At 41.3% G+C, this 27593-nt stretch overlaps 1 protein-coding gene across 2 annotated transcripts in view; it reads right to left on the bottom strand.

Annotated features, from left to right (window-relative positions):
- Positions 1-27593, bottom strand: part of ext2 (exostosin glycosyltransferase 2) — a 165667-nt gene that overhangs the window by 46831 nt on the left and 91243 nt on the right. For both annotated transcript variants that reach the window (XM_063061769.1, XM_063061770.1), the window contains one exon: positions 13377-13566. In XM_063061769.1, coding sequence (XP_062917839.1) covers positions 13377-13566 — 190 coding nt within the window. The remainder of the gene's footprint in view (positions 1-13376; positions 13567-27593) is intronic.

The raw sequence follows: 27593 nt of genomic DNA, 5'->3' as shown, positions 1-27593 counted from the left end.
TTATATATAGATACATAGAAACATGCAAAAGACAGCAAACTGTCCAAATACAAAAGTAATAATAATATATATATAAATGTCTTATGGTGAGAAATAAAGAAATCTAAGCCACATTTCAAGTCCTATGTTAAGTAAATTTCTGAAATGTGAATGCCATTGAGTCCACTGCCATTCCACGGCATTTGGCCCACTGAGCTTGCTTCACCGTTCGATCATGGTTGATACTCCTGTCAACCCCATTCTCCTAGCTCCACCCCCCATACCTTTGACACCTTGACTAATTAAGAACCTATCAACCTCATCCTTAAATATACCCAATGACTTGGTCACCACTGCTGTTGGTGGCAATGAATTCCACAAATTCACCACCTTCTGACTAAAGAAATTCCTTCTCAACTCTGTTCTAAATCGACATCCCTCTAATCTGAGGCTGTGCCCTCTGTCCTCCTAGACTCCTCCACTATAGGAAACATCCTCCCCACATCCACTATCTAGGTCGTTCAACATTCACCAGATTTCAATGAAATCCCCTCTTATTCTTCTAAACTCTAGCAAGTATAGGCCCAGAGCCATCAAACGCTCCTCATATATTAAACCCTTTCAATCCCAGAATCATTCTCATAAACCTTCTCTGGAACTTTCCCAATGCCAGCTTATCTTTTCTCATGACTATGCACATGCTGAGTTATGCTATTACTTCCATGGCTTGCACAAAGGTCAAGTTAGCAGTACAGCCATAATAATTTTTCCAAACCATTGTCACCACTGAATGACCAAAAACAGACTGTATGAGTGAAACAAATTATATGACATCAAGATATGTGAATTGTTCTGAACTGAATGTTCATAACAAACTTTACAAGAAAAAACTATGACATCTGAGAACATGGCGTACAATGAATTAAAATATGCATTACTTAATGGCTGTCCTACAACTGCCAGCATGACTTCGATGAAACCAAACCTCAAACCAATACTAAATATATTAAAATTGCTTAATGAACATAAGATGGCCTGAGAGGCAAACCACAATTCATTATCATTATAAATTAGTCATTCATCAATTTTTGGGTTTATAGAAAAATTATGCATTGCTCCTCTAATAAAAAATAAATTAACTGTAACACGCACATTTAAATTTATAGAAAAATCTTGTGGAAATTATACCTGTACTCAATTTAGATAGGCGTCAATAAAAAGCTTTCAAGTGGAATTCTCAGACCACATTGATATGCATTATATATACTATGTCAGTATGTTGTATTTCCCTAGACTCTCTACTGCTGCCAGTTTAATCATTTATTCTCTTGCTTTAAGGAGTGTTAATTCTATTAGTTAAATGACAAAGGAAAACTTGTTACTTGTTGACTTATTATCAGCTGGAATTTAAGTTTAATACCATAAAAAGAAATGGTTACAATGTTATAATCTGTCTATTAATCTGCATCGAGTCATCAAAACTAATTAGCACTTTATTTTAACAGGACTTTAAGGCACTTGATTAAGAAGTATTAAATGGATTAGATGGGTTGTCATATGAAGAACATCAGATGGCTCTAGGCCTGTTTTCACTAGAATTCAGAAGAATGAGGGTGACCTCATTGAAACCTATCAAATGGTAAAAGGCCTTGATAGAGTGGATGCGAACAGGATGTTTCCTATGGTGAGAGAGTCCAAGTCAAGAGCGGACAGCCTCAGAACAGAGGGGTGTCCTTTTAGAATGGAGATGAGGAATAATTTCTTTCGCCAGAGAGTGGTGAATCTGTGGAATTCTTTGCCATATGATAGGCAGCTGTGGAGGCCAAGTCTTTAGAGGTTGATAGATTTTTACTTGGTCAGGGCATGAAGAGAGACGGGGAGAAGGCAGGAGACTGGAGCTGAGAGGAAAATTGACTCAATCCACCGAGATGCAACAGAGAGCGTCATAGGAAGTCATTCCTGCCTGTGGCCATCAAACTTTACAACTCCTCCCTTGGAGGGTCAGATACCTTGAGCCAATAGGCTGGTCATGGACTTATTTCTTGGCATAATTTACATATTACTATTTAACTATTTATGGTTTTATTACTATTTAATTATTTATGGTGCAACTGTAACGAAAACCAATTTCCCCCGGGATCAATAAAGTATGAATATGACTATGATGAAATGGTAGAGCAGATGTGATAAGCCAAATGGCCTAATTGTGCTCCAATATCTTGTAGTCTTATGGTCTAAAGTAATTAGTTGTGGTGTGCCCTTTTGAAATGAGGAAAAGAATCCCAAAACATAGAGCCCAATGAAGCTTCCCTAGGGACCCAACAAATATTTACCAATTGCAAAATCTTAACAGAAATAAAGACTTAGACAGTCACATCAATGCCCCCAGCAGACACTAATGTATTGGCAAATAGGGAACTAAAATGACAGATCGATTTCTCAGAGCTGAGTCACAAGTAAAATATGAAAACTGAAAACGTGTAAAAAGTTACAGTAATCATCCATCATGGAAGATCACAAATTATTTTGTTTGCTTTTCTCAGCTTCACCCTCATATAAAATGAAGACAAAAGAGACTACCTATGCTGGAATTTGGAACAAAAAGCAGATCAGGGTCTCACAGATCTGAAACATGGACTTAACATTTTTTTCCTTCACAGATGCTGCTTGACAGTGTTCTTCCAGTATAGCGATCTTTGTGAATTTATAAGGAAAAATTGTTGCAAAGAGCCACTGAGGAAATCACCTGAGACATCGCACCATTTTTTGTAAACAACAATTGTGGATATACTTGAATACAATAGGCTTGTTATGCTGCAACCTGCAAATAGCTATTTCACATCAGTTAAACTTAGACTCGTCCATAGATTACATGAAATTTTTGCACAGCAAGTTTGTCTTTCAGACATCCAGAGAGCTCAGCGCCCTCTATAGGTTTTGTATCTGGAACTTCTGAATAGCACTATCAATAGCCAATCACATCGAAAATAGGTTGTGCATTTAAAAGATTCTGAACCAGGAAATCCGAGTTGAAAAATATTGAATTCAACTTGAAATGAGGTATAAAAAAAGTCTGACTTGGGTCCAAGAACAATAAAAGAGAGATGAAAGTGACAAATTATAACAAAATAGTTTGCAATATCGCCACTGAAATTTAGTATGCATATAGAAGTTGTAATCTTGGAGCATATTGTTGATCTTAATTAAGACTTATATCATTTAAAGGATAAAGACTAATGGACAAATCTCAACTTTGATAACCTTAGTCAACAACTCTGGCATCAATACAAGAACTTCACATTATTCAATTCTGAAGCAAGACACCTTTTTCAGAAAGCTTATGAATGAAAACTACATCGCAGGGCATGTGCATTCCCCAAAAATTGGTCAGACATCATTGAATTTTTCTACAGCAAAGCCTTGAATAAATCTGCTGCCTTATCGGTCTGCTTTTACAGATTTTTTAAATTTATGCATTGGGACAGAACTTCTTGGCAATGCTCAGAGGGCTGCATAGGAGGAGGAGTAAAAAGGTAAGCCCCAAAGCCTCCCAAAAATCTTCTGTCACCTAGGAACAGACTGTGTATTTATGGTTGAGACACAAAAAATTTTCCTCCTTAAACTGGAGTTTTGAAGATAAAGCCATTGATCGAGTAATAGAGCCTGATTCTTAGACCCTGTAAAAACATGGAGGAAGAATATTCTATATTCAATTAGCAAATTTAGATCACCTGGAAACCAGTATCGATGTAGACCAGATGGAGGCGAGAGTAAGCACAACACCACAGTCAAAGATGATATACCAGACAATAGGTGGGAAGTTCCTGATGATAAGGACATGCACTTCCCTAGAATCATTTTAGAAGTTATGTACATTTTCTTTTTTAAATACTGCATCATACACAAATGCCCTTTTTAGCCATGTGTCAGAAAAAGAGGCAAGGCTTATACTTGGAAAAACACGATCAAAATGTTTGCTTAGGGACAAATTCTGAAATATACAAAATGCTCAACGGAATGTGGAAAAAGAAACAGTTTAGTATCTGTGTACAAGCTCATCCTTGCCTTCTATTAGCTATCCTGTCAATTTGAAAGTAATTAATGATCTATTTTAATCTAGAAGGTTAGGCTTGGGTCATAAAATTCTCACTAATTTTTGTCAAAGTCTTAATTTAATTTTCCAGTATCCAGTGTTTTTAGTTTTGGGCAGCTGAGAAAACTTAGTGTTCCAAATTAAATATATAAAAACAGTTACATTTTACAATATTCATCTGTGCAGAAATTAATTTGGAAAGGTTATGAACTAGCACATTGCACAAAGCTGCTGTTTGCTTCTTTAAACACACAGAAGCCCTTAAAATATGGAAGACTATTATATTAAACAATACCTCAAATTATTGGGATTTGTAAACTTCAATCTGTTTCATGACTAATCTTCCATAATTTAAGGCCAAATTGGCCATAAATTATAAATCCTTACAAAAAAAGCATGCATTTCTAGCAGTAATTGAGGTTTAAAGTGAAACAAAAAAAATCATTCCGGCTAACAGCAGACCTTACAACCAGGTGGAACTGATTTTCTCATTCGCAGAGCCACCAACTCGCACACTTGTTTCCTCTTGAAAGAAAGCATTTGAAAAGACACTGGCTGCATTTTATGTTGTATTAGCATTACAGCAAAGTTGAATTAATTATTCCGGAAAAGGGATCTTTTTTTTAAAACGAGCAAAAATTATAAATTAAGATATTCTATGAACCACAGTAGCATAAAGCTAAATTTAGGCATTGACCATCAAACGAATTTGTGCAATCAACAGAACATTTTGTTCTTCCGCAGTGTAGAGAGATGCAAAGATAATTTCTATGGAAGAGTGGAAATGAAATAAAAGTATCTAAAGAGACTTATAACCAAAGTCCTTGATTCCCATTACAAACTCCTCTCCAGCCACCAATTCATTCACCATCCCTTTTTAATGAGGCTGAACCAGAGAAAAGGATGTGCATATCTCTGGTAATGGAGTGTTACGTACCCCGTAACTGGGTTGCCAAACCAGCAGAAATGGATCACTCAGTTGGAGTCTGGATTACTAGAACTAAGAAAGTTTTATTAAAGAAACAAGCAACACAGTACTCTAATCAAAAGGATAATAAATGCAACAGTTCAGCAATGATAAACAAACATGCACACAGAATTAAGATAACAGGATTAATCAAGCTCTATCGTTGTCTAGGGGTAAATGACCAGTTTCAAAGTGACGCAAAGTTCAGTTCAGTTCACAGTAATCGCTGCCGTGGCGATGGACAGTGGGGGGAAGGAGAGAGAGAGCAAAATGAATGAATATTCAAACGGTTTCCACACAGACCTTCGCAGTCAGCTTTCGGGCGAGTCCTTTGTGATGTCATCTGAGGTCACCGACCGTGACCCCTCCGTTTCCAGATACGATCGTTTCTCTGCGGTGAACCTGGCACCCAGGCAAGGGTGGACACACACCAGGTTCCCGCCGATCGTGTCTTTCCACCCTAAGCGTCTATGGCTTGATCCCGCGATCAGCTGTCCAAGAACTTCCCACCGACTTGTGAGAGACGCACCGCTTCCAGGGTCTCGCTACCTCGGGTGTCGTGTGTGCTCTGCCTTAGCAAACCTGTCCCTTTTTATCCCCCTGCTGGGGTATCGCCTGTCCATCACTTCAAACAGTTCAGGGTTCAAATGGTGAGCCGATCTTGACAGCCCTCCTTCCTTCATTAACATCTCCAAATGCTGCTCCATTGTTTTCCTCATCTCTCTCTCTCTCCTGAAGACAGGTGGCAGACCAACTGCTGATTCCACTGGTGCCAGCACAGGACAGCTACATCTTAATCTATGTGTATTCTTGTCACACTTCCCCCCTTTAAGGATTTTTACCAGGGGGGTAAAAATTACAAACATGAATACATTATTTGATACACACAAATATACATCTTTATCAGCTATTTGGCTAATACAGCGAGTTTGAAGTTGTCAACACCTGACAGACAGTCAGCCATCACATTTCCTGTTCCTTTTATATGTTATTAATAATCCCTTAGACCAGGCTCCAACTTAGCAAACTTCATAGTGGCCAGAAACACTGATGAATTGCGATCAATGTAACCTCTCATTGGGTTTCGTCTCGGACCACAATAACAAGGGTCGTCCCATTCCGACTTAGTTTTCTCTCGCAAGGGCTTAGTAGGAGGGGGAGGGGTAGTGACCGCAGAGTTATTGCAAAACTTCCTACAGTACCCCACCATCTCCAAGAGCCTTCTGAGGGCCCTCTTGTCTGTTGGGGTTGGGATGTCAGAGATAGTCTGCACTGTAGCTTGCATCGCTGCCAGCTGCCCCTGTGTCACCCCAATTCCCAGGTAAGTGACCTTCGCGTGGCCGAACTCATTTTTTTCAAGGTTCACTATCAAGCTGGCTTCAGACAGCCGTATTACATTGCCAATACACACCTCTGTGTTCGTCAGCCCTTTAGTCACTGAATTACTCATTCTATATGGCTGTTGCTCGCTAGGCTAACCTAGTATAACAGACACCACCCAACGTCCCAGCTCTTTGCATCGCCTCCGGACAATCAAACACCCGTGTGCGAGTCGTTTAATTACTTCTCCTAAAGAGTCGCTTTGTTCGGGGATTAAAGGAGAGACCTTATCAGCAGAGCTGGCCAAAACAATAGCCTTCTCCCATCTGGTCGATACCATACTCATCTTTTCAAAATGTTTTTTTTCTCTTATCAGGGGGCCCCTAGCTTCATTGATTTCCGCGCTAACACCGACTAGGTTTGTTAGCATATCAAAAGCCTGTGACCGTCTTAGTTTGCGTCGGCCATAATCAATAACATCCTTCCTCCGGTGCAGCCGGTAAACCTCTTTCATGATTCCACCAACTGTTCCCTCCAGTACCGTAAAATGTCCACCGGGGGGTACCTTGTGGGCCAGGTTAAAAATCTCATCCTCATAACTCTTTTGCACCACCCCCCATTCCTCATCTGTGGGCACGGTACTTGGTTTCCCTTTCTTCCTTAGCACTTCCTCCTCCACCAAAACCATCAGCCCCTCGTCTCGCTCCTGCGCCTGCACAAATTCTTCCCTGGCTAATGCTAAGTCTGTCTCAGCTCCCTCACTACCTCTTGTCTCACTACACTCCTTCTTTTCACTTTCTACCCCCTTCTCGTACAAGGCTGGCAGAAACGTCTCAGCTAAATTTACTACCGCAGTCCCGTGATGAACCTGTGAGTCCATGGGCGGGGCCTCAATGCTGGCAGGCTGACCTGTCAATCTCACTGCTTCGAACACGATTCCACCGGCGAGGTCATTACCAAGCAAGACTTCCACGCCTTTCATCGGTAACTCGGACCTCACCCCGATCATGACTAGTCCAGAGACCAGGTTGCTTTGTAAGTGTATCTGGTGCAAAGGGACTGACTCTGTCCCTTCTCCAATACCTTTGACCTTGACCTCCCCAGTCTGGGTCCCTGATACTCTAATACACTCTTCAGCATTAGTGACTGACACGCTCCCGTGTCTCTCCAGATCCGCAGTGGAACTGGTTTTAACCCCTCCTTCACCGACACCAATCCGGCCGAGATAAACTTCTCGCGCCCTTCCTGAACTTTGGCAGACCTGTCCTCTCCTAGCGGTTCGTTTAACAGCTCGATACAAATTCAAAATTCAAAATCACCGTTTTTCCTTTTCCCGTCTCCTTCTTTGGGGCAAAGCACCTGGACGCAAAGTGTCCGGCTTTCCCGCAATTATAACAGACGACCCCAGGAGACTTCCTACCAGACTGCTCCCGGTCTACCTTATCCTTCTCACTAGTCCCCGGCTTACTTTCTGACTTTTCTGGCGGACTCTCCCTGCCGTCCTGACTACCCTTCTGGTAGCCTTCACTCGGGGCAAACTTCATTTTATGCGTCAACGCATACTCATCCGCTAACTTAGCAGTTGCGGCTAACGTGGCTGCCTCTTTCTCATCTAGGTAGGGTCTCATACCCTCAGGGACACAACCTTTAAACTGCTCAATCAGGATCAGCTGTAGTAGTCTGTCATAATCCCCCTCTACCCCCTTCGAGGCACACCAACGCTTACAATATGTCTGCATCTCACGGGCAAACTCTAAATACGTGCGGTCCCACTGCTTCCTCGCATTCCGGAACCTCTGCCGGTATGCCTCCGGGACCAACTCATAAATCCTGAGGATGGCCTCTTTCACCACCTCGTACCTCTGGGCATCTTCCGCGGACAAAGCTGAGTAAGCTTCTTGGGCTTTCCCTTTCAGTACACTCTGAAGCAAAACAGCCCACTTATCCCTCAGCCAGTCCTGACTTGTAGCAACTTTTTCGAAATGGAGAAAGTACCGATCCACGTCAGTATCGTCAAATGGGGGAACCAGCCTAACCTCCTGGGTCGCCCGGAACCCTCCACCTTGGTTCGGCACGGGCCCCTGCTCTGCCCTTATTCTTAACTTCTCCAGCTCGAATTCCCTTTCCCTCTGTTTCTCCAACTGCTTCTCTTCTCGCTCCAACTGCCTCTCTCTCTCTTTCTCCCACCTTTCTAACTCTCTCTCCTGCCTTTCTAACTCTCTCTCTTTCTCTTGCCTTTCTAACTCTCTCTCTTTCTCTTGCCTTTCTAACTCTCTCTCCTTCTCTTCTCGCTCCAACTACCGTACCCGGAACTCGTGCTCGAGTCTCAGTTTTTCAAGCTGCACCTGTACCGTGTCTCCGGCAGGTTTTTCAATAGACACCACCTTCAGCTCACCTTGGGGAAACACACCTTTAGATACATAGTGCTCTACGATAGCTCTGTGTATCTCCTCTCTCCTCATTGTTGACTTCCCCTTAGCAAGATTCAACCGTTTGGCCACAGCTACCAATTCCAATTTCCTGGCATCCTCTAATGCCTCCAAGGTCGGCGCCTTTATAATTTCCTCAGCCTCCATTTCTGCTGTTTGTCTTTTCTTTCTTTCCGGAATTTTGACCCAATCAATTTACTCCGTCCCAAATTTAGCGTTCAAAATCGCGGACGAGAACCCCACTTATGTTACGTACCCCGTAACTGGGTTGCCAAACCAGCAGAAATGGATCACTCAGTTGGAGTCTGGATTACTAGAACTAAGAAAGTTTTGTTAAAGAAACAAGCAACACAGTACTCTAATCAAAAGGATAATAAATGCAACAGTTCAGCAATGATAAACACACATGCACACAGAATTAAGATAACAGGATTAATCAAGCTCTATCGTTGTCTAGGGGTAAATGACCAGTTTCAAAGTGATGCAAAGTTCAGTTCAATTTAGTTCAGTTCAGTTCGCAGTAATCGCTGCCATGGCGATGGACAGTGGGGGGAAGGAGAGAGAGAGAGCAAAACGAATGAATATTCAAAACGACTTCCACACAGACCTTCGCAGTCAGCTTTCGGGCGAGTCCTTTGTGATGTCATCTGAGGTCACCGACCGTGACCCCTCCGTTTCCAGATACGATCGTTTCTCTGTGGTGAACCCAGCACCCAGGCAAGGGTGGACACACACCAGGTTCCCGCCGATCGTGCCTTTTCACCCTAAGCATCTATGGCTTGATCCCACGATCAGCCGTCCAAGAACTTCCCAACGACTTGAGAGATGCACCACTTCCAGGGTCTCGTTACCTCGGGTGTCGTGTGTGTCCTGCCTTAGCAAACCTGTCCCTTTTTATCCCCCTGCTGGGGTATCGCCTGTCCATCACTTCAAACAGTTCAGGGTTCAAAGGGGGAGCCGCTCTTGACAGCTCTCCTTCCTTCATTAACATCTTCAAATGCTGCTTCATTGTTTTCCTTATCTCTCTCTCTCCTGAAGACAGGTGGCAGACCAACTGCTGATTCCACTGGTGCCAGCACAGGACAGCTACATCTTAATCTATGTGTATTCTTGTCACAGGAGCTTCTACTCTTCATTCTCAATTGCTCCTGATGTTACAGTTAAGAGTTAAGCACAGCAAAATACTTTGATACCGAAAGTAATAAACAAAACAGAATATGTTGGCAACATTGGCAAGACAGGAAATTTAGAGTGAGTTAAAAAAAATATTGGAATGGCCAATGTTATGTTGATGTTTTGCACTGAAAAAATCTAAATGGGACAAAAGAACATATGATGGGGACAGAATCTAAGTGGAATAAGGTCCCTTTAGATTCTGCTAGAGTAAGACATCTGGCTGAAGAAATGAAATGAAATGAATTGAATTGACTGGGAGAGTGGTAAATGAATCACAAGAAGGACTCAGTCTCCTCCCAGATTTGAAGTTCATTGAGGCTGGGGCATAAGCATTGAAATTATGTGCTCTTTATATGACCAAATATTTGGAGTCAAACTTGTAGGGGATAGTAAAAGTGTCAGAACAAATGGTGAAAAAACAGAGATATAGATTTAGGGTTGGTGCCTGGGAACTGCAAAATTGGAAATTTTACACACATTTAAAAAGAGCACAAAATAAACCTAATAACTATACACCAAACAATTTACTAGAAAAAGTTCTAGAAACTATCAGGGACAGAATTGGTACTTAAGAGTAAGAAAGCACACGTAATGGAAAACAGAAAGGAAAATTAAACATTTGGAAGGATTCAGTTGGTTAATGGTGAAAGAATTGGTTGTCACTTGGACAAGCACGGGTTGATTAGAGAAAGCAGTATAGTTTTGTCAAAGGTAAATCATATCAAACTAACTTGATAAGAGTTTTGTGCTAGACTAACCAAGAGGATTGATGAGGGAAATGTAGTTGATCCACTAAGTCTGGAATTTCAAGAGGCATTGATGAGGTGCCATTAAGTAAGTGTTATCATTCATCAGCAAATTTGACTAAAGTCAGAAATGCACTTGGAAGGATGGCAAAGGAACTGAGTACAATGCTGAAAAGGATCTAGTGCTTTCCTGGGGTATGAAACAAATAAGCCCTTTTCGGAACTTCCAGTCAGGTATAGGTATTGATTATAACTGACATCCGATGACAAAATCTGCCATCTTTTTCAGGGATGATGCCTGGGCATGTCTAGTCCGGTGGTATTTATATCTCTGTAGTCCATCCCTCCTGATTGGATAGTCCTCATCCAATCCGGTTTCCACTCCCCCACTTTGTTTACAATCAAATTACAGTTCTTACTTAGAGCGAGACCTTCATCTCTGTTAAAATTCATTTCCTCCAGTTTAATTTCAATGGCTTCCTTTACCATGTGGTCCCAAAAGCTATTGGCAAGGCTCATCTCTATTGGGTTAAGGTCTGAATTTTAACTTGGCCATTCCAAAACACAAATTTTCTTCTTTTAAACCATTCTGTTGTTGGTTTACTCTTGTGTTTCAGATCATTGTCTTGTTGCATCATCCAACTTCTATTAGGCTTCAGGTGACAGAGTGGAACACTGACATTCTCCGGTAAAATGTCTTGATACAATTTTGAATTCAATGCTCGCTCAACGATTGCAAGCTGCCCAGGCCCTGAGGCAACAAAGCAGCTCCAAACCATGATGCTCTTTCCACCACGCTTCACAGATTTGGTGAGGCTTTGGTGTTGGTGTGCAGTGCCCCTTTTCCTCTAAGCATAACGATGTGCATTTCTGCCAAAAAGCTCAACTTCTGTCTCATCTGTCCACAGAGTATTGTCCCAGAAATGTTGTGGAACATCTCGGTGGTCTTTTGCAAAATTGAGAAGCAGAGAAGCAGAGGGATCTGGGAGTACATGTCCACAGATCCCTGAAAGTTGCCTCACAGGTAGATAGGGTAGTTAAGAAAGCTTATGGGGTGTTAGCTTTCATAAGTTGAGGGATAGAGTTTAAGAGTCGCGATATAATGATGCAGCTCTATAAAACTCTGGTTAGGTCACACTTGGAGTACTGTGTCCAGTTCTGGTTGCCTCATTATAGGAAGGATGTGGAAGTATTGGAAAGGGTACAGAGGAGATTTACCAGGATGCTGCCTGGTTTAGAGAGTATGGATTATGATCAGAGATTAAGGGAGCTAGGGCTTTACTCTTTGGAGAGAAGGAGGATGAGAGGAGACATGATAGAGGGGTACAAGATATTAAGAGGAATAGATAGAGTGGATAGCCAGCACCTCTTCCCTAGGGCACCACTACTCAATACAAGAGGACATGGCTTTAAGGTAAGGGGTGGGAAGTTCAAGGGGGATATTAGAGGAAGGTTTTTTACTCAGAGAGTGGTTGGTGTGTGGAATGCACTGCCTGAGTCAGTGGTGGAGGCAGACACACTAGTGAAGTTTAAGAGACTACTAGACAGATATATGGAGGAATTTAAGGTGGGGGGTTATATGGGAGGCAGGGTTTGAGGGTCGGCACAACATTGTGGGCCGAAGGGCCTGTAATGTGCTGTACTGTTCTATGATCTATGTTCTATGAGAAGTGCAGCAATGTTTTGTTTTGGAGAGCAATGGTTTCCTCCATGGTGCCTTTCCATGAACACCATTCTTGTTCAGTGTTTTTCTTATAGTGGACACATGAACAGAAACTTTAGCAAGTTCTACAGATTTCTGCAGGTCTTTTGCTGTTACCTTTGGGTTCTTTTTCACCTCCTTCAGCATTTCACATTGTGCTCTTGGTGTGATTGTTGCAGGATGCCCACTCCTAGAGAGGGTAGCAACAGTATTGAATTTCTTCCATTTGTAGACAATTTCTCTTACTGTGGACTGATGAACACTCAGGTCTTTAGAAATGCTTTTGTAGCCTTTTCCAACTGCATGCTTCTCTACAATTCTCTTGTCTTCTGAAAGTTGTTTTGGTCGAGGCATGGTGCACATAAACAGATCTTTCTTGAGAAGAGCAGGCTCTATCAGTAACCTGACTTTGTGTGTCTTTTTTTTTATTATGGGGCAGGGCACCTCTACAACCCACACATCTCCAATCTTATCTCAATGACTGGAATAACTGATTCTGAATAGTTTTTATAGAAGGCATTACCCCAAAGGTTCACATACTTTTTGAACCTAGATTGTCAGCATTTGAATGGTATACTCAGTGGACAAGAAGTAGTACAATTGTTTGTGTGTTATTAGTTTTGGTAGATTGTGTTGTTTATTATTGTGACTTTGATGAAGGTCAGACCACCTTTTATAAGTAATTAATGCAGAAAACCAGTAAGTGTAAAGGGTTCATTTTTTTTCTGGCAACTGTACATAAAAAAAATCAGGATGTATATTGCATATATTTCTCTGATATTAAGTGTACCTATTGAAATCTAATGAAAAATCAAGTTGCATGGATAAAAGTGAATGGCCACTTTGAGGAAATTTGCAAACCTGTACAACTGAACTTTCCCCATCTCGTTTATTTCATTTAACTGTGCAGTTTTATCACTTCCCCATTATTCATCCATGTCTTGAGACTAGATTGACATCTTACCTTCAGGGGGGCTTTTGTTCTGATTGTTCCACACAACCAGCAATTTGGAAAGGCTGGGCACTTTGGAAATCTCAGTGATCACTCGGAATAAACTCTCAACACGGTCAAAGGTGAGAACAACAGCGGTGAAGCCTTGAGACCGAGGTGGAATGAGTGGGAGGAAGAGAGGATTGTTGACACTCACCACTTTCTGAATATAAAACAAAACATACAAAGGTACAAGTCTCATAAATAACAGTGTAGATCAATACAAATAAAGAGATGATTACTGTTACTAAATGAGCTGGCAAAAGATATTTTCCAAGATCATCTAAAACTTTAATCAAACATTGTTCAATCAGTAGCAAATATTTTATGTAATCTTTTCCAGGAGTAAAAATACTTGAAAAGAAATGAAGACTTCATTTGATTTGACTTGTTCCAGATAATGAATTTACTTATGGCAAATAAGAGCATTGTTTGAAAACTTTATGTATAGAGTTCTGTTCCTGGAATGATAGGTTTTTCTCACGAACATAGACCAAGTTGACATTATTGAGTTTAGAAGAATGAGAGGTGATCACCTGAAATATACAATTCTTAAAGGGCTTGGCAAGGCAGATGCAGAAATAATGCTTCACCAATTTGGGCATCTAGAACCAAGGATCAGCTTCAAGGTGTACACTATTTAGCACAGAAATAAGGATAACTTTCTACAGATAGGGATAGTGAATCTTTAAGAATTTGTTTCTCAAAAGGCTGTGGCGTCAATCATAGGATATACAGTCAGTTGTTCCAGTCCCTTGGTTGTAATTTTATCAGCCCTGCTCATCATATTCCAAGAACGGTCTCATCAGCGTCCTGTATATTGGATTAAAATGCCTTTGTCCTCATAGTCAAGAAAGGCCAACTTACACTATGTTTCCCACTCTGCTTTATAAACCTGCACGTTAACATTCAGTGGCTCAAGGACACAGCAATCACACAGAAATTCAAACCCTTTTATTTTCTTGCCATGAAAAAAAAGACAAATCTTTCTGATTTTCCCCTTATCTGCAATTACCTTGCTCATTTATTTTGTTTGTATTCTCTGAGAATCATTGTATTTTTTTCCACAACTCACAATACCCATATGAATGTTTATTCATGCATCAATAAACCTGCATGAATTAAATTTGGGTTGATGTTGATATACAACAAAGGCCCAAGAGCCAATCCCTGTGACATTCCACAAGACACGGTCTCCTAATCTCAATGTCTACATTAATTTTTTGCTAATCTTTTTCTATATTTGTAGAGTTTTACAGTCAGCTTTTATGCACCTCACTAGATTACTTCTATCGGCCATTCTTTTTACCAATTGTTTGGGTAAAGTTTCAGAGTGATTTATTCCAATCTGAAACCAGAGTTTCAAATCTAAACATAGGATAGTACAAAAGTCATACAGCAAGAGTAAATACGGTAGATTGGAAAGTTGCAGTAAAAGCTGTGACTGTAAGAACATAGTTTATAACAAAGAGGTAGTCCTTTTAACGTACAAGAAGCCAACAAGCAATGCACTCCAGATATGGATACTCCTACTACTACTCCAGATATGGATGAAAGATGAAAACTGAAAGCAAAATTTACTCTTTCGCTAAAAGGAGAAGGAGTCCTGAGAAAACTGGGAAAGTTTCAGAACTTGGCAAATGAGGACCAGTTTTTGAATCACACAATGAAGTCCCCGATCCAAGGCAGAGATTGATAGGTTCATGATTGGCCACGGCATCAAAGGTTACGGGGAGAAGGCCAGGGAGCAGGGCTGAGTGAACTGAATGACTGAATGGTGGAGCAGACTCGAAAGGCCAAATGGCGTAATCCTGCTTTTATATCTTAAGGTCTTATCTCACTGACTCGTTGCAATTTTCACATGGTTCAGAGAGCAATCCATTGATTACATTACTATCTACTTCTTAATTTGGACATTAACTTTTCATGCTGCTTTGGATAAATCTCCTCATCCTAAGTTACTGGTGACCATTTGGGTCAAGATAATTGGTTTGTTCCTTTCTGACCCAGGTTTCTCTCCAGCCTTGAAGAGATGGTTTAACCTAGATACTGAACAACAGCACAGCCTTTAGGACACACTACATTCCTGTTGCTTCTCACAACTCACCAATCTACCTTTGTGCTGGTCAGTTTGCTGATCGTTTCTGCAGTCTCTGTGCCTGTCCTGGTGGGACTCGTATGGGGGTACGAGGCTCCTGCACCTTCTTTCTGATGGTAGCAGTGAGAGGAGAGCATAACCTGGGTGGCGGGGGTCCCTGATGATGGATGCTGCATTCCTGCAACAGTATTTAATGTAGATGTACTCAATAGTGAGGAGGGCTTTACCTGTGATGGGCTGGGCTGTACCCTTGTCGGACTTTCCATTCAAAGGCACTGGTGTTTCCATAGCAGGACATGATACAGCCAGTCATTTACACTCTCCACTACACATTCACAGAAGTTTGTCAAAGTTTTAGATGTTGTGCCAAATCTTCACAAATTCCTAAGGAAGTAGAGGCACTGCCATGCTTTCTTCATAACTGCATTCACATGCTGGGCCCAGGACAGGTCCTCCAAAATAATAACACCGAAGAATTTTAAAATTGCTGACCCTCTCTACCTCTAATCTTCTGATGAAGACTAGCTCATGGCCCTCTGATTTGCTTCTCCTGAAGTTAATAATCAGTTCCTCTGTCTTGCTGACATTGAGTAAAAGGCCAAGCAGATGGCCTTGTGGTGCACCTGTGCTGATGGAGATTGTGGAGGTGTTGCCAATCTGAACTGACCAGGGTCTGTAAGTGAGGAAATTGGGGATCCAATTACATAAGGAAGTATTGAGACCAAGGTCTTAAAGCTTACTGATTCACTTCGAGGGATGATGGCATTGAATGTTGAGCTGTAGTCAGTAAAGAACATCCTGATATATGCATCTTTGCTGTCCAGATGTTCCAGGGTTGAGCGAAGAGCCAATGAGATGGCATCTGCTGTGGATCTATTGCTCTGTTAGACAAAATGGAGCAGACGAAAGTCCCTTCTCAGGCAGGAGTTGACCTGCTCCATCACAAAACTCTGAAAACACTTTAGCACTGTGGATGCAAGTGCTACTGGTCGATAGGCATTGAGACAAGTCACCACGTTCTTCTTGGGCACCAGTATATTTGAAGCCTACCTGAAGCAGGTGGGTACCTCAGAGTGCTGAAGCGAGAGGTTTAAGATCTCAGTGAAGACTTCAGCTGGTTGATCAGCACAGGTCTTCAGTACTTGGCCAGGTACCCCATCTGGGCTGGATGCCTTTCATTGGTTCATCTTCCTGAAGGCTGCTCACACATCAGTCACATGATGTGAAATCACAGGATCACGAGGGGCTGTGGGAGCTCATGATGGTTCCTCCATGTTTTGACGGTCAAAGCAAACATAGAGGTCATTGTGCTCATCTGGAAGTGAAGCTCTGCTGTCACCTACGTCACTTGATTTAACTTTATAAGAGGTGATAGTATTCAAGCCCTGCCACAATTGTCAAGCATCCTTCGTTGATTCAAGTTTAGCTTGGAATTGCCACTTCACCTGTGAGATGGCTTTCCAGAGATCATACCTGGATCTCTTGTAACTTTCTTCTTCCCTAGACTTGACTGCCTCTGATTTTCCCCTCAGCAGATTGTTGTCTTTTGGCTCATCCAGGGCTTCTGAATGATTCTGTGGAGTCACATTCATGCACAACTGTTTTAATAAAGTCATTCATTCAGATCTGCAGACGAGTCCTTGAAATTGGTCTAGTCCACTGACTCAAAGCAATGTTTCTCTGCCTCCTGCGACCACCACTTTGCTGTCCCAATCTCTGAAGCTTTGCTCTTTAGCTTCTGCCTGTATGCAGGTAGGAGGATAGCCAAGCGATCCGATTTATGGAAAAGCTGGTTACTCAATTAACCAGCTTTAGGAATAAACCTAATAACCCAGAATGGCCATTACTTATAAGTGCATATTTTCACACTTACATGTTCTTATTTGGAAATTCCAATGAGATTTTTTTCACCTAAATATGTAGCAACGGGAAATGAATTCAAACAAACCCACAGAAAGGTCAGCACTGAATTAATTTGCAACCTACCAATCTTAGACTAATAGTTATATATTAGAGCAACTGATAATATATTATTGCACCAAATTATTGTTTATTTCATAAAATTCAGAAAAAATGTATAACTTGCAATATGAATAAAATTATAGCCTCAATTTTAATTTTAATAAAAATGCATGTTCCAGACATATAAACCTCAAAGTCAAATGGATGCCAGAATATAAAGCCAGCAGTTTTGGCTCGAATTCAAAATATCTCAAATACTCCTCATGTGACATGAAGCCGGCAGGAGAACAGAGAGACCTTTCCTGCTGACATGTTTTTTTTATTTAAATATAAGAAAGAGCAAATTAAACATTACCGTATGTTTACACTTTAAAAAGAGTACTTTTGGCAATTGGACACTTGAATAAGAAATGTTTAAAAAAGTCATTCAGAGTTTTGAGAACAGAAGATACTGTACATGAATATTTATAATATAAAATTTGCTTGCCACTAAATTAGTGTACACCAGCTGTAAGTAATTGTAATCTAAACACAAAAAAGCTCAAGCCATTTCAAAGATGTTGAACTTAAATGCACAGTATAATTCATAAAGCAGCTAAGTCAGCATTTGAGATGGCCCACCTAAAGATTAGCACTTTTTCCTCTTCTGCCTATAACTTTCAGTTCCAAATCTGAACTGCAGACAACTTTTCTTTTTCTTTAAGTGTGCAGCCTACAGTAGATTGCAGTGTAATTCTAAATCTATGTAAAGATATTCAGATGTCTAGTTTGCATTGAGAAGTTCGTCTGCCTCGTCCTTACTGCAACAGATGGAGTTGCTGCATTCTGTCTGGATGTTTTTCATGTATCAGATCGTCTACAATTGTATTTCTTCATCTCTATCCAATTTTGTCATTTTTATAATATATGGTGCACATTTCTGACGTTCCAGTCAGGAGAGATGATCTATTCCACACTTACACATAGCAGCAACTTTAAGGCTGGTATGTGTCTCACATTGAGCTTCTAAAACATCTTAAACCTGCAAGAACATAATCTCTCTCATAGAGATAACTAACTTAAATAACATCCTTTTCTCTTTGGTAATACGCATTTTTAAATTTAGTATCCTGAAGTATGATGTTTGGGTCTAATAAACATTTACTCATCATGATTGAGCTATCTTGCATTTCAACAAGCACCTACTACATAAACATGCAAGTGCTTTGTGACTGAATAGTGTTAACAGTCATCTGGGAGAGATCATTATTTATCATACTTCCAGTGCCTCAAAATGCTGAGTGTTTCATAAAAATAAGAAATAGGAACAACAGTACTCCATACTGCCCTTCAAAATTGTTTTGCGTTTTACGATTATGGCTGATCCTCCACTTCAACACTATACTTGTTTTTCAATGACCAGAATCTATCAACCTCTGTTTTCAATGAAGTGTAAACTGTCATTCCAATCTAACAAAATTCACAACATGTTAATGTCATGGATAATTAGAGCAAACTTAAATATTTCAATTAATATATAGCCAAGTCATAACGAAGTATTTAACATTTTTGGAAACACTGTAGAAAAAAATTTGGAAGAATTGGCTCAAATCTGCCCGATCATTTCTTACTGTTCTTTTTTGTAAAGAATAAATACTTAAATGGAACAGATATTCAAGAAACAAAGCACTGGACATATTCCTCCCGGAAGTTTTGCTTCCTCAGAATTTTTTTTGTTTCATGATAGATCCCTTGAAGCGGAACACAAATATAATTTCAGACTATTTGTATCATGTATGAATTTGGAGAAACAAGAAATTAACTTTTATTGAATATGTTTAATTGCATAATGGTGCTTTAGCTTGGTTCAACTTAGCTAAAAATGTTTTGATGATGATTTTCATTTGTACTCAGTGTCTGAGGTTTCTCACTTAAGTGTTGAACAATAATCAGCCACCATTGATGGATACCAGTTGCCCTGATACCATTTCTCTATGAACATGGCCCTTGTGGCTAAAGGGATCAGGGGGTATGGAGGGAAGGCTGGTGCAGGGTTCTGAGTTGGATGATCAGCCATGATCATACTGAATGGCGGTGCAGGCTCAAAGGGCCGAATGGCCTACTCCTGCACCTATTTTCTATGTTTTCTATGTAACAAAGTGTCCTGGAGAAACCTTTCACCATGCTCGTCACTGATAGTGAGTACAAAGAATTGCAGGGAAGTCATCTGAATGGGAGTGCAGAAAATGAATCTTTAGTGACATGTTGCACTTTATGGTTTGTTTACTTGAGGCTTGTTCTCAACCAGCTGCACATAGTTCGGTGCTCTGCTGTTGCCATGAAGTTTTCAACAACATCCTTAAATGCCTTCCATGTGATTTTCTCAAGTCCAACTAGAAGTTGTTCAAATTGCCCGTCATTGATGATCTGTTTGATTTATGGAACAAAAAAGATGCCTTCCATAACCTTGACATCAATTATTCTGGGAAACATCTATCTCAAATATCTAAATCCTTCAAAGAAATTTATAACCTTTCTAAATCCTGTCCTACCATGCAGAATACACCCAGCCTAAGCGTGCCCAGGCACGTCTGCACAAGATAGAAAACTTTTCAGCTTATCTTGTGGGCAACATTTTAATTAATTTGAATCATGAATTGAAATAACAAATATAGGCAATTTCAAACAAATGGTACGTGATAGGGAATTTTTCATGGTGATTTTCATGATCAGCAGAACGAAGTCCATAAGACACACCCAAAAGTATTCAGGAAGTAAAATCTTTGTTGTCCACTGTAATATGGGGGAACTCAATGAGTCATGCAACATCTACAATTCCTGTAGCCCTCAGATGTTTTGGGTCGAAACACTGCATCTGTTCTGTTTTTCAGTTCTGGCACTTTCTCCCCCCCTCATTTTCATTCATCACTTTTACATTACTTCTAGAAGCCTGAAGGTCAATTGAATGTTCCAATATAAGCCTGAAGGCTGATCAAAAGTTGAGGTCTAATGGCTGAAGCAAGTCTGCAGTGAAGTTGGGGCCCAATGTTTGTGAATCCATGAGTCCGCTGGAGGCTAAAGACAGCGTGAGGGTGGGAGGAACAGCGGCTTTTCAGCGGCACTTCTTTGTTACTTGGTATGTTCTGGGTTTTTTTTGTGTTCTCTGTTGTTCTGACAAGCATTATGGGCATGCTATGTTGGCACCAAAATGTATGGCAGCACTTACAAGGAAAAGCCCCCAGCACATCCTTGGGTGTATTGGTTGTTAATGCAATTACACATTTCACTTTACTTTTCAATATTCATGGGATAAATCTGACTTACCAAACAATCTATTTGCAATTTCCTAGCCTTCACTAGCCTCTCTCACCATTTGAGTACTACCCTCTTATTTTCCTTATTCTCTTTATTTTCCCTACCTGATTTCTCATTACTCTCAAAGTATTTAATTTCTAAGCTCTGTCAGTTTGTATCAAGATCACTATTCAGTTTCTCTTTCCACAGATGCTGGCTGACCTTCCGAGTACTTCTATATTTTGTTTCAATTTCATATTTCCAGTTTTTGCAGATCTGCAGTATTTGTTTTACTTTTAATATCCATCACATATCAAGTCCTGCTCACCAGTTACTCTCATCTTGCTAACCTATATTGATATTTGATTTGGAAAAGTTCTGATTTTAAGACTCATGTCTCTAAGGTGCCTTCATTGCCTATCCCTTAACTCTGTTATTTTAACCTTCTGAATTTTATGCACTCTTCTAATGTTCATCTCTTGCACATCCCTAACTTTAATTCCTCCAACAATTTGAACATTTTCAGCCATCTAGATTTGAAGTATTAATATCCTCCCTCAGCTCCTCCACCAATAAATCCAACCTTTTCAGCAAAGGGTTTGATAATTTTACCCAATGTAGATGTGAGAAGAAGCTACAAATCATTCAACAATGCTTTTAAGTTCTTTGCAGCATCTTGTGCAAAAACCACAAAAAAAGGAGATTTTTTTAAAGTTACACCTGCAGTAGAAAAATAGTGGCAAATTCCAAAGTCTCAAATAGTATGGCAATACAGCTGTATTACAACTGGCTTAAATTACAGCAGCTCCAATCTCTAAACATTTATTTATACATTTTAATAACCTCATTAGCTCATGGTCAGTTCAAATGTTAAGAAGCCCAACATATTGAAAGCTCACTTTGCTTTACTCACCTGGGGTACATTATAGATTGAAACCCCAAACCATTACTTGTCTTACATAATATGCACGATTGCTGTCACAGCTCTAAGTTACTTTTCACACTGATGTTTACTTTAAGACTATTATTCAGCGCACAGAATAAACAGCAATATGAGGAGAAAACAGGAGTTTTATGGAAACTTTTATTCTCCTATTAGGCAGCATACTTAAAAATTCTGAACACCAGTTTTGGAGAATATAGGAGTAGTGTGCACAACTTTTCTTTTGAAATAATTAGCTGGACTATTAACAATCCAAGTGATTTCTGATGGCCTCTTATATTGGCACCAGAATTCGGAATTTTGAAAAAGCTGAGTTGTTATTGCAAATTTTCTCTAATGTTGGACCGAACATGGAGACCAATGGCACAGTACTAACACCTTATTCTGCTCTGAGAGTGAAACTTGGCTCAGGTTCATTGACTGTTCACTTCAATACAGGCAAACAGCTCCAAGGAAGATGGAAACAACAGGAATTCTGCAGATGCTGGAAATTCAAGCAACACACATCAAAGTTGCTGGTGAACGCAGCAGGCCAGGCAGCATCTCTAGGAAGAGGTGCAGTCGACGTTTCAGGCCGAGACCCTTCGTCAGGACTAACTGAAGGAAGAGTGAGTAAGAGATTTGAAAGCTGGAGGGGGAGGGGGAGATCCAAAATGATAGGAGAAGACAGGAGGGGGAGGGATGAAGCCAAGAGCTGGACAGGTGATTGGCAGAAGGGATATGAGAGGATCATGGGACAGGAGGTCCGGGAAGAAAGACAAGGGGGGGAGGGGGAAACTCAGAGGATGGGCAAGGGGTATATTCAGAGGGACAGAGGGAGTAAAAGAAGAGTGAGAGAAAGAATGTGTGTATAAAAATAAGTAACAGATGGGGTACGAGAGGGAGGTGGGGCATTAGCGGAAGTTAGAGAAGTCGATGTTCATGCCATCAGGTTGGAGGCTACCCAGATGGAATATAAGGTGTTGTTCCTCCAACCTGAGTGTGGCTTCATCTTTACAGTAGAGGAGGCCGTGGATAGACATGTCAGAATGGCAATAGGATGTGGAGTTAAAATGTGTGGCCACTGGGAGATCCTGCTTTCTCTAGCGGACAGAGTGTAGGTGTTCAGCAAAACGGTCTCCCAGTCTGCGTCGGGTCTCGCCAATATATAAAAGGCCACATTGGGAGCACCGGACGCAGTATATCACCCCAGCCGACTCACAGGTGAAGTGTTGCCTCACCTGGAAGGACTGTTTGGGGCCCTGAATAGTGGTAAGGGAGGAAGTGTAAGGGCATGTGTAGCACTTGTTCCGCTTACACGGATAAGTGCCAGGAAGGAGATCAGTGGGGAGGGATGGGGGGGACGAATGGACAAGGGAGTCATGTAGGGAGCGATCCCTGCGGAAAGCGGGGGGGGGGGAAGGGAAAGATGTGATTAGTGGCGGGATCCCGTTGGAGGTGGTGGAAGTTACGGATAATAATATGTTGGACCCGGAGGCTGGTGGGGTGGTAGGTGAGGACCAGGAGAACCCTATTCCTAGTGGGGTGGCAGGAGGATGAGTGAGAGCAGATGTACGTGAAATGGGGGAGATGCGTTTAAGAGCAGAGTTGATAGTGGAGGAAGGGAAGCCCCTTTCTTTAAAAAAGGAAAACACTTCCCTCGTCCTAGAATGAAAAGCCTCATCCTGATAGCAGATGCGGCGGAGACGGATGAATTGCAAGAAGGGGATGGCAGTTTTGCAAGAGACAGGGTGAGAAGAGGAATAGTCCAGATAGCTGTGAGAGTCAGTAGGCTTATAGTAGACATCAGTGGATAAGCTGTCTCCAGAGACAGAGACAGAAAGATCTAGAAAGGGGAGGGAGGTGTCGGAAATGGACCAGGTAAACTTGAGGGCAGGTTGAAAGTTGGAGGCAAAGTTAATAAAGTCAACGAGCTCTGCATGTGTGCAGGAAGCAGCGCCAATGCAGTCGTCGATGTAGCGAAGGAAAAGTGGGGGACAGATACCAGAATAGGCACGGAACATAGATTGTTCCACAAAGCCAACAAAAAGGCAGGCATAGCTAGGACCCATGCGGGTGCCCATAGCTACACCTTTAGTTTGGAGGAAGTGGGAGGAGCCAAAGGAGAAATTATTGTGAGTAAGGACTAATTCCGCTAGACGGAGCATAGTGGTGGTAGAGGGGAACTGATTAGGTCTGGAATCGATACGGTTTTATCCCCCCTTGTTCAATCCCTTCCTACCTATGTTCGTGACACTTCTCATGCTCTTAAACTTTTCAATGATTTTAAGTTCCCTGGCCCCCACCGCTTTATTTTCACCATGGATGTCCAGTCCCTATATACTTCCATCCCCCATCAGGAAGGTCTCAAAGCTCTGCGCTTCTTTTTGGATTCCAGACCTGCTCCGTCCAGCGGAATTAGTCCTTACTCTTAATAATTTCTCCTTTGGCTCCTCGCACTTCCTCCAAACTAAAGGTGTAGCTATGGGCACCCGCATGGGTCCTAGCTATGCCTGCCTTTTTGTTGGCTTTGTGGAACAATCTATGTTCTATTCTGGTACAATCTATTCTGGTATCTGTCCCCCATTTTTCCTTCGCTACATTGACGACTGCATTGGCGCTGCTTCCTGCACGCATGCAGAGCTCGTTGACTTTATTAACTTTACCTCCAACTTTCAACCTGCCCTCAAGTTTACCTGGTCCATTTCCGACACCTCCCTCCCCTTTCTAGATCTTTCTGTCTCTGTCTCTGGAGACAGCTTATCCACTGATGTCTACTATAAGCCTACTGACTCTCACAGCTATCTGGACTATTCCTCGTCTCACCCTGTCTTTTGCAAACCGCCATCCCCTTCTTGCATTCCTCTGTCTCCGCCGCATCTGCTCTCAGGATGAGGCTTTTCATTCTGGGACGAGGGAGATGTCTTCCCTTTTTAAAGAAAGGGTCTTCCCTTCCTCCACTATCAACTCTGCTCTTAAACGCATCTCCCCCATTTCACGCACATCTGCTCTCACTCCATCCTCCCGCCACCCCACTAGGAATAGGGTTCCCCTGGTCCTCACCTACCACCCCACCAGCCTCCGGGTCCAACATATTATTATCCGTAACTTCCGCTACCTCCAACGGGATCCCACCACTAAGCACATCTTTCCCTCCACCCCTCTCTCTGCTTTCCGCAGGGATCGCTCCCTACACGACTCCCTTGTCCATTCGTCCCCCCCATCCCTCCCCACTGATCTCCCTCCTGGCACTTATCCGTGTAAGCGGAACAAGTGCTACACATGCCCTTACACTTCCTCCCTTACCACCATTCAGGGCCCCAAACAGTCCTTCCAGGTGAGGCAACACTTCACCTGTGAGTCGGCTGGGGTGATATACTGTGTCTGGTGCTCCCGATGTGGCCTTTTATATATTGGCGAGACCCGACGCAGATTGGGAGACCGCTTTGCTGAACACCTACGCTCTGTCCGCCAGAGAAAGCAGGATCTCCCAGTGGCCACACATTTTAACTCCACATCCCATTCCCATTCTGACATGTCTATCCACGGCCTCCTCTACTGTAAAGATGAAGCCACACTCAGGTTGGAGGAACAACACCTTATATTCCGTCTGGGTAGCCTCCAACCTGATGGCATGAACATCGACTTCTCTAACTTCCGCTAATGCCCCACCTCCCCCTCGTACCCCATCTGTTACTTATTTATATACACACATTCTTTCTCTCACTCTCTTTTTTCTCCCTCTGTCCCTCTGAATATACCCCTTGCCCATCCTCTGGGTCCCCCCCCCCTTGTCTTTCTTCTCGGACCTCCTGTCCCATGATCCTCTCGTATCCCTTCTGCCAATCACCTGTCCAGCTCTTGGCTCCATCCCTCCCCCTCCTGTCTTCTCCTATCATTTTGGATCTCCCCCTCCAACTTTCAAATCTCTTACTCACTCTTCCTTCAGTTAGTCCTGACGAAGGGTCTCGGCCTGAAACGTCGACTGCACCTCTTCCTAGAGATGCTGCCTGGCCTGCTGCGTTCACCAGCAACTTTGATGTGTGTTCCAAGGAAGATGGGTAAGTTTGAGACATCAGCACCTAATATCATTCACACAGAAGTATTTCAAGTAGGGGCAAATTCATTACTACATTGGTCAAGATTACCATCATCAAATAGGATTTGAATTTGGCATTTACTTGTTATTTTATCTTTTTGTACCATACCACCAAGTGCATTTACACAGTCCTCAGGGAGCTCTCAAATGTACTTAAGGAAATTCAATCTATTTTTTGAAATGAAGTTATCAATTTTTAGAAAAAAATCAGAACATTTTAATATAAATAGAAATCATTTAACTTCTTTATGTGTATCATATAATCATGGCAGAATTCTGATTGGCATCATTTCTGATCATGTCTAGCCTGACAACTCAACTTGTTCCAGTCCTTGCCCCACCCCTCAAATTGCTTTATACACAACTGTACTTTTAAAGACTGGAATTTTCAAATGAGCATCTTAATGGATGTGCATATAATTCAGTGTCCATAGTATGTTTGCTTTTTAATAAACTTTGAGAGAAACTATTGCTTGAATATTTCAAAATTACATTAATGCTCCCCAATAATAAGTAAAATGGTAACAGAGGAAACACATGCTGGTTTGACAAAAATCTCAGCAGATTTCTGAAAATTAACACCTTTTTCTTTAGGCAATATTTCAAACATGTTTTAGACAATCATGAGGTCACTATTTCAATTGTAAGAAACAAAAATTTTAAACAGAACTTGCACAATGTTCATACAAGAGTAGCAGTGCTAAAAATTGAATGCAGAATCAATTCATTGGCTGCTCAGCTTTCAAGGGAATTTTGCTCCACAAACAATTACGAGCACAGTAAAACAATATTGCTTCCCAAAAATCAAACATTTCAGGATCAAAGAGAGGACTATATTTGTTGGAAACAGATTGGCAGTTTTACTCATGCTGTGAGAACAATATTTTAAGTGTCTGGAAGCTGGCATTTCTCAGTTTCAAGCTATCCACAAATGCAAAGTAAATAACTATGATGCTTTTGTGCTGACATGTGCTATTTGAGATACTTTTTCCTTTGCTTAAAATGTTACAGACATGCATGACAAGCAACACTGTCAGAAAGAACTACTTTATTGAACTGATCAGATTACAGCTTGAGACATGCTGTGTTGGACAGACAGTGAAACAATAAAGGCTGCTTGTTAACACACCAACATCTATACAACTCATCATTCTGTAAAACTAAGGGGAGCCTTTTAAGATTCACAAATGTTTATCAGAAAGGGAGTGGACACATTTACAATCATGGATTGCTGCATCTTAGGCCTCTGCGAGACTGCAGAGACAAGCACATCACTCTGTCTATGATGCCTTTTAAATTACATCCTACCACAATGTGGTTTCAATTACAGCTTTTGGATAAAAAAAACACTTGATTTATTCAATGCTTCAGTCCAATTACCCTAGATGCGCTTCCAATGAATACTTTGAGAAAGTATTCCAAGTTGCTTCTCATCCTGTAATGGTCAAAAGGCCAAAAACAGCCTCAAGATACATTAACTCTTTAGGTTCTTCCCTCAGTTCATTCTCCGTGTATTTTCATGTTCTAAAACTGATTTGATCTATTGCAAATCATAAGCTTTGAGCTTTATTCTTTATTTGTTCTACTGTATGACCTCTATATTGAGAAGAATAGGGACTATACATAGTGTCAAATTATATTAAGATAGAAAGGGCCACTAGATGGAGTAGGAGATGGTGCAGCAATTCTTTCAGATAGAGATCATAAAAAAATGTTTTCCCCCAAAGCAAATCGATGAACACGTTTAGTCATGGCAGTGAAAATATTCAGACAAGATGACAAGCAGTGAATATCAAATGTGAATGAAAATAAAACTTAAATAAAGTTTTATTGCTG

This window comes from Mobula hypostoma, chromosome 11 (genome assembly GCF_963921235.1).
Source record: "Mobula hypostoma chromosome 11, sMobHyp1.1, whole genome shotgun sequence".
In the NCBI taxonomy this organism is placed as follows: Eukaryota; Metazoa; Chordata; class Chondrichthyes; order Myliobatiformes; family Myliobatidae; genus Mobula; species Mobula hypostoma.
The sequence above is the reverse complement of the archived record's forward strand: the minus strand, read 5'-3'. Positions and strand labels throughout refer to the sequence as shown.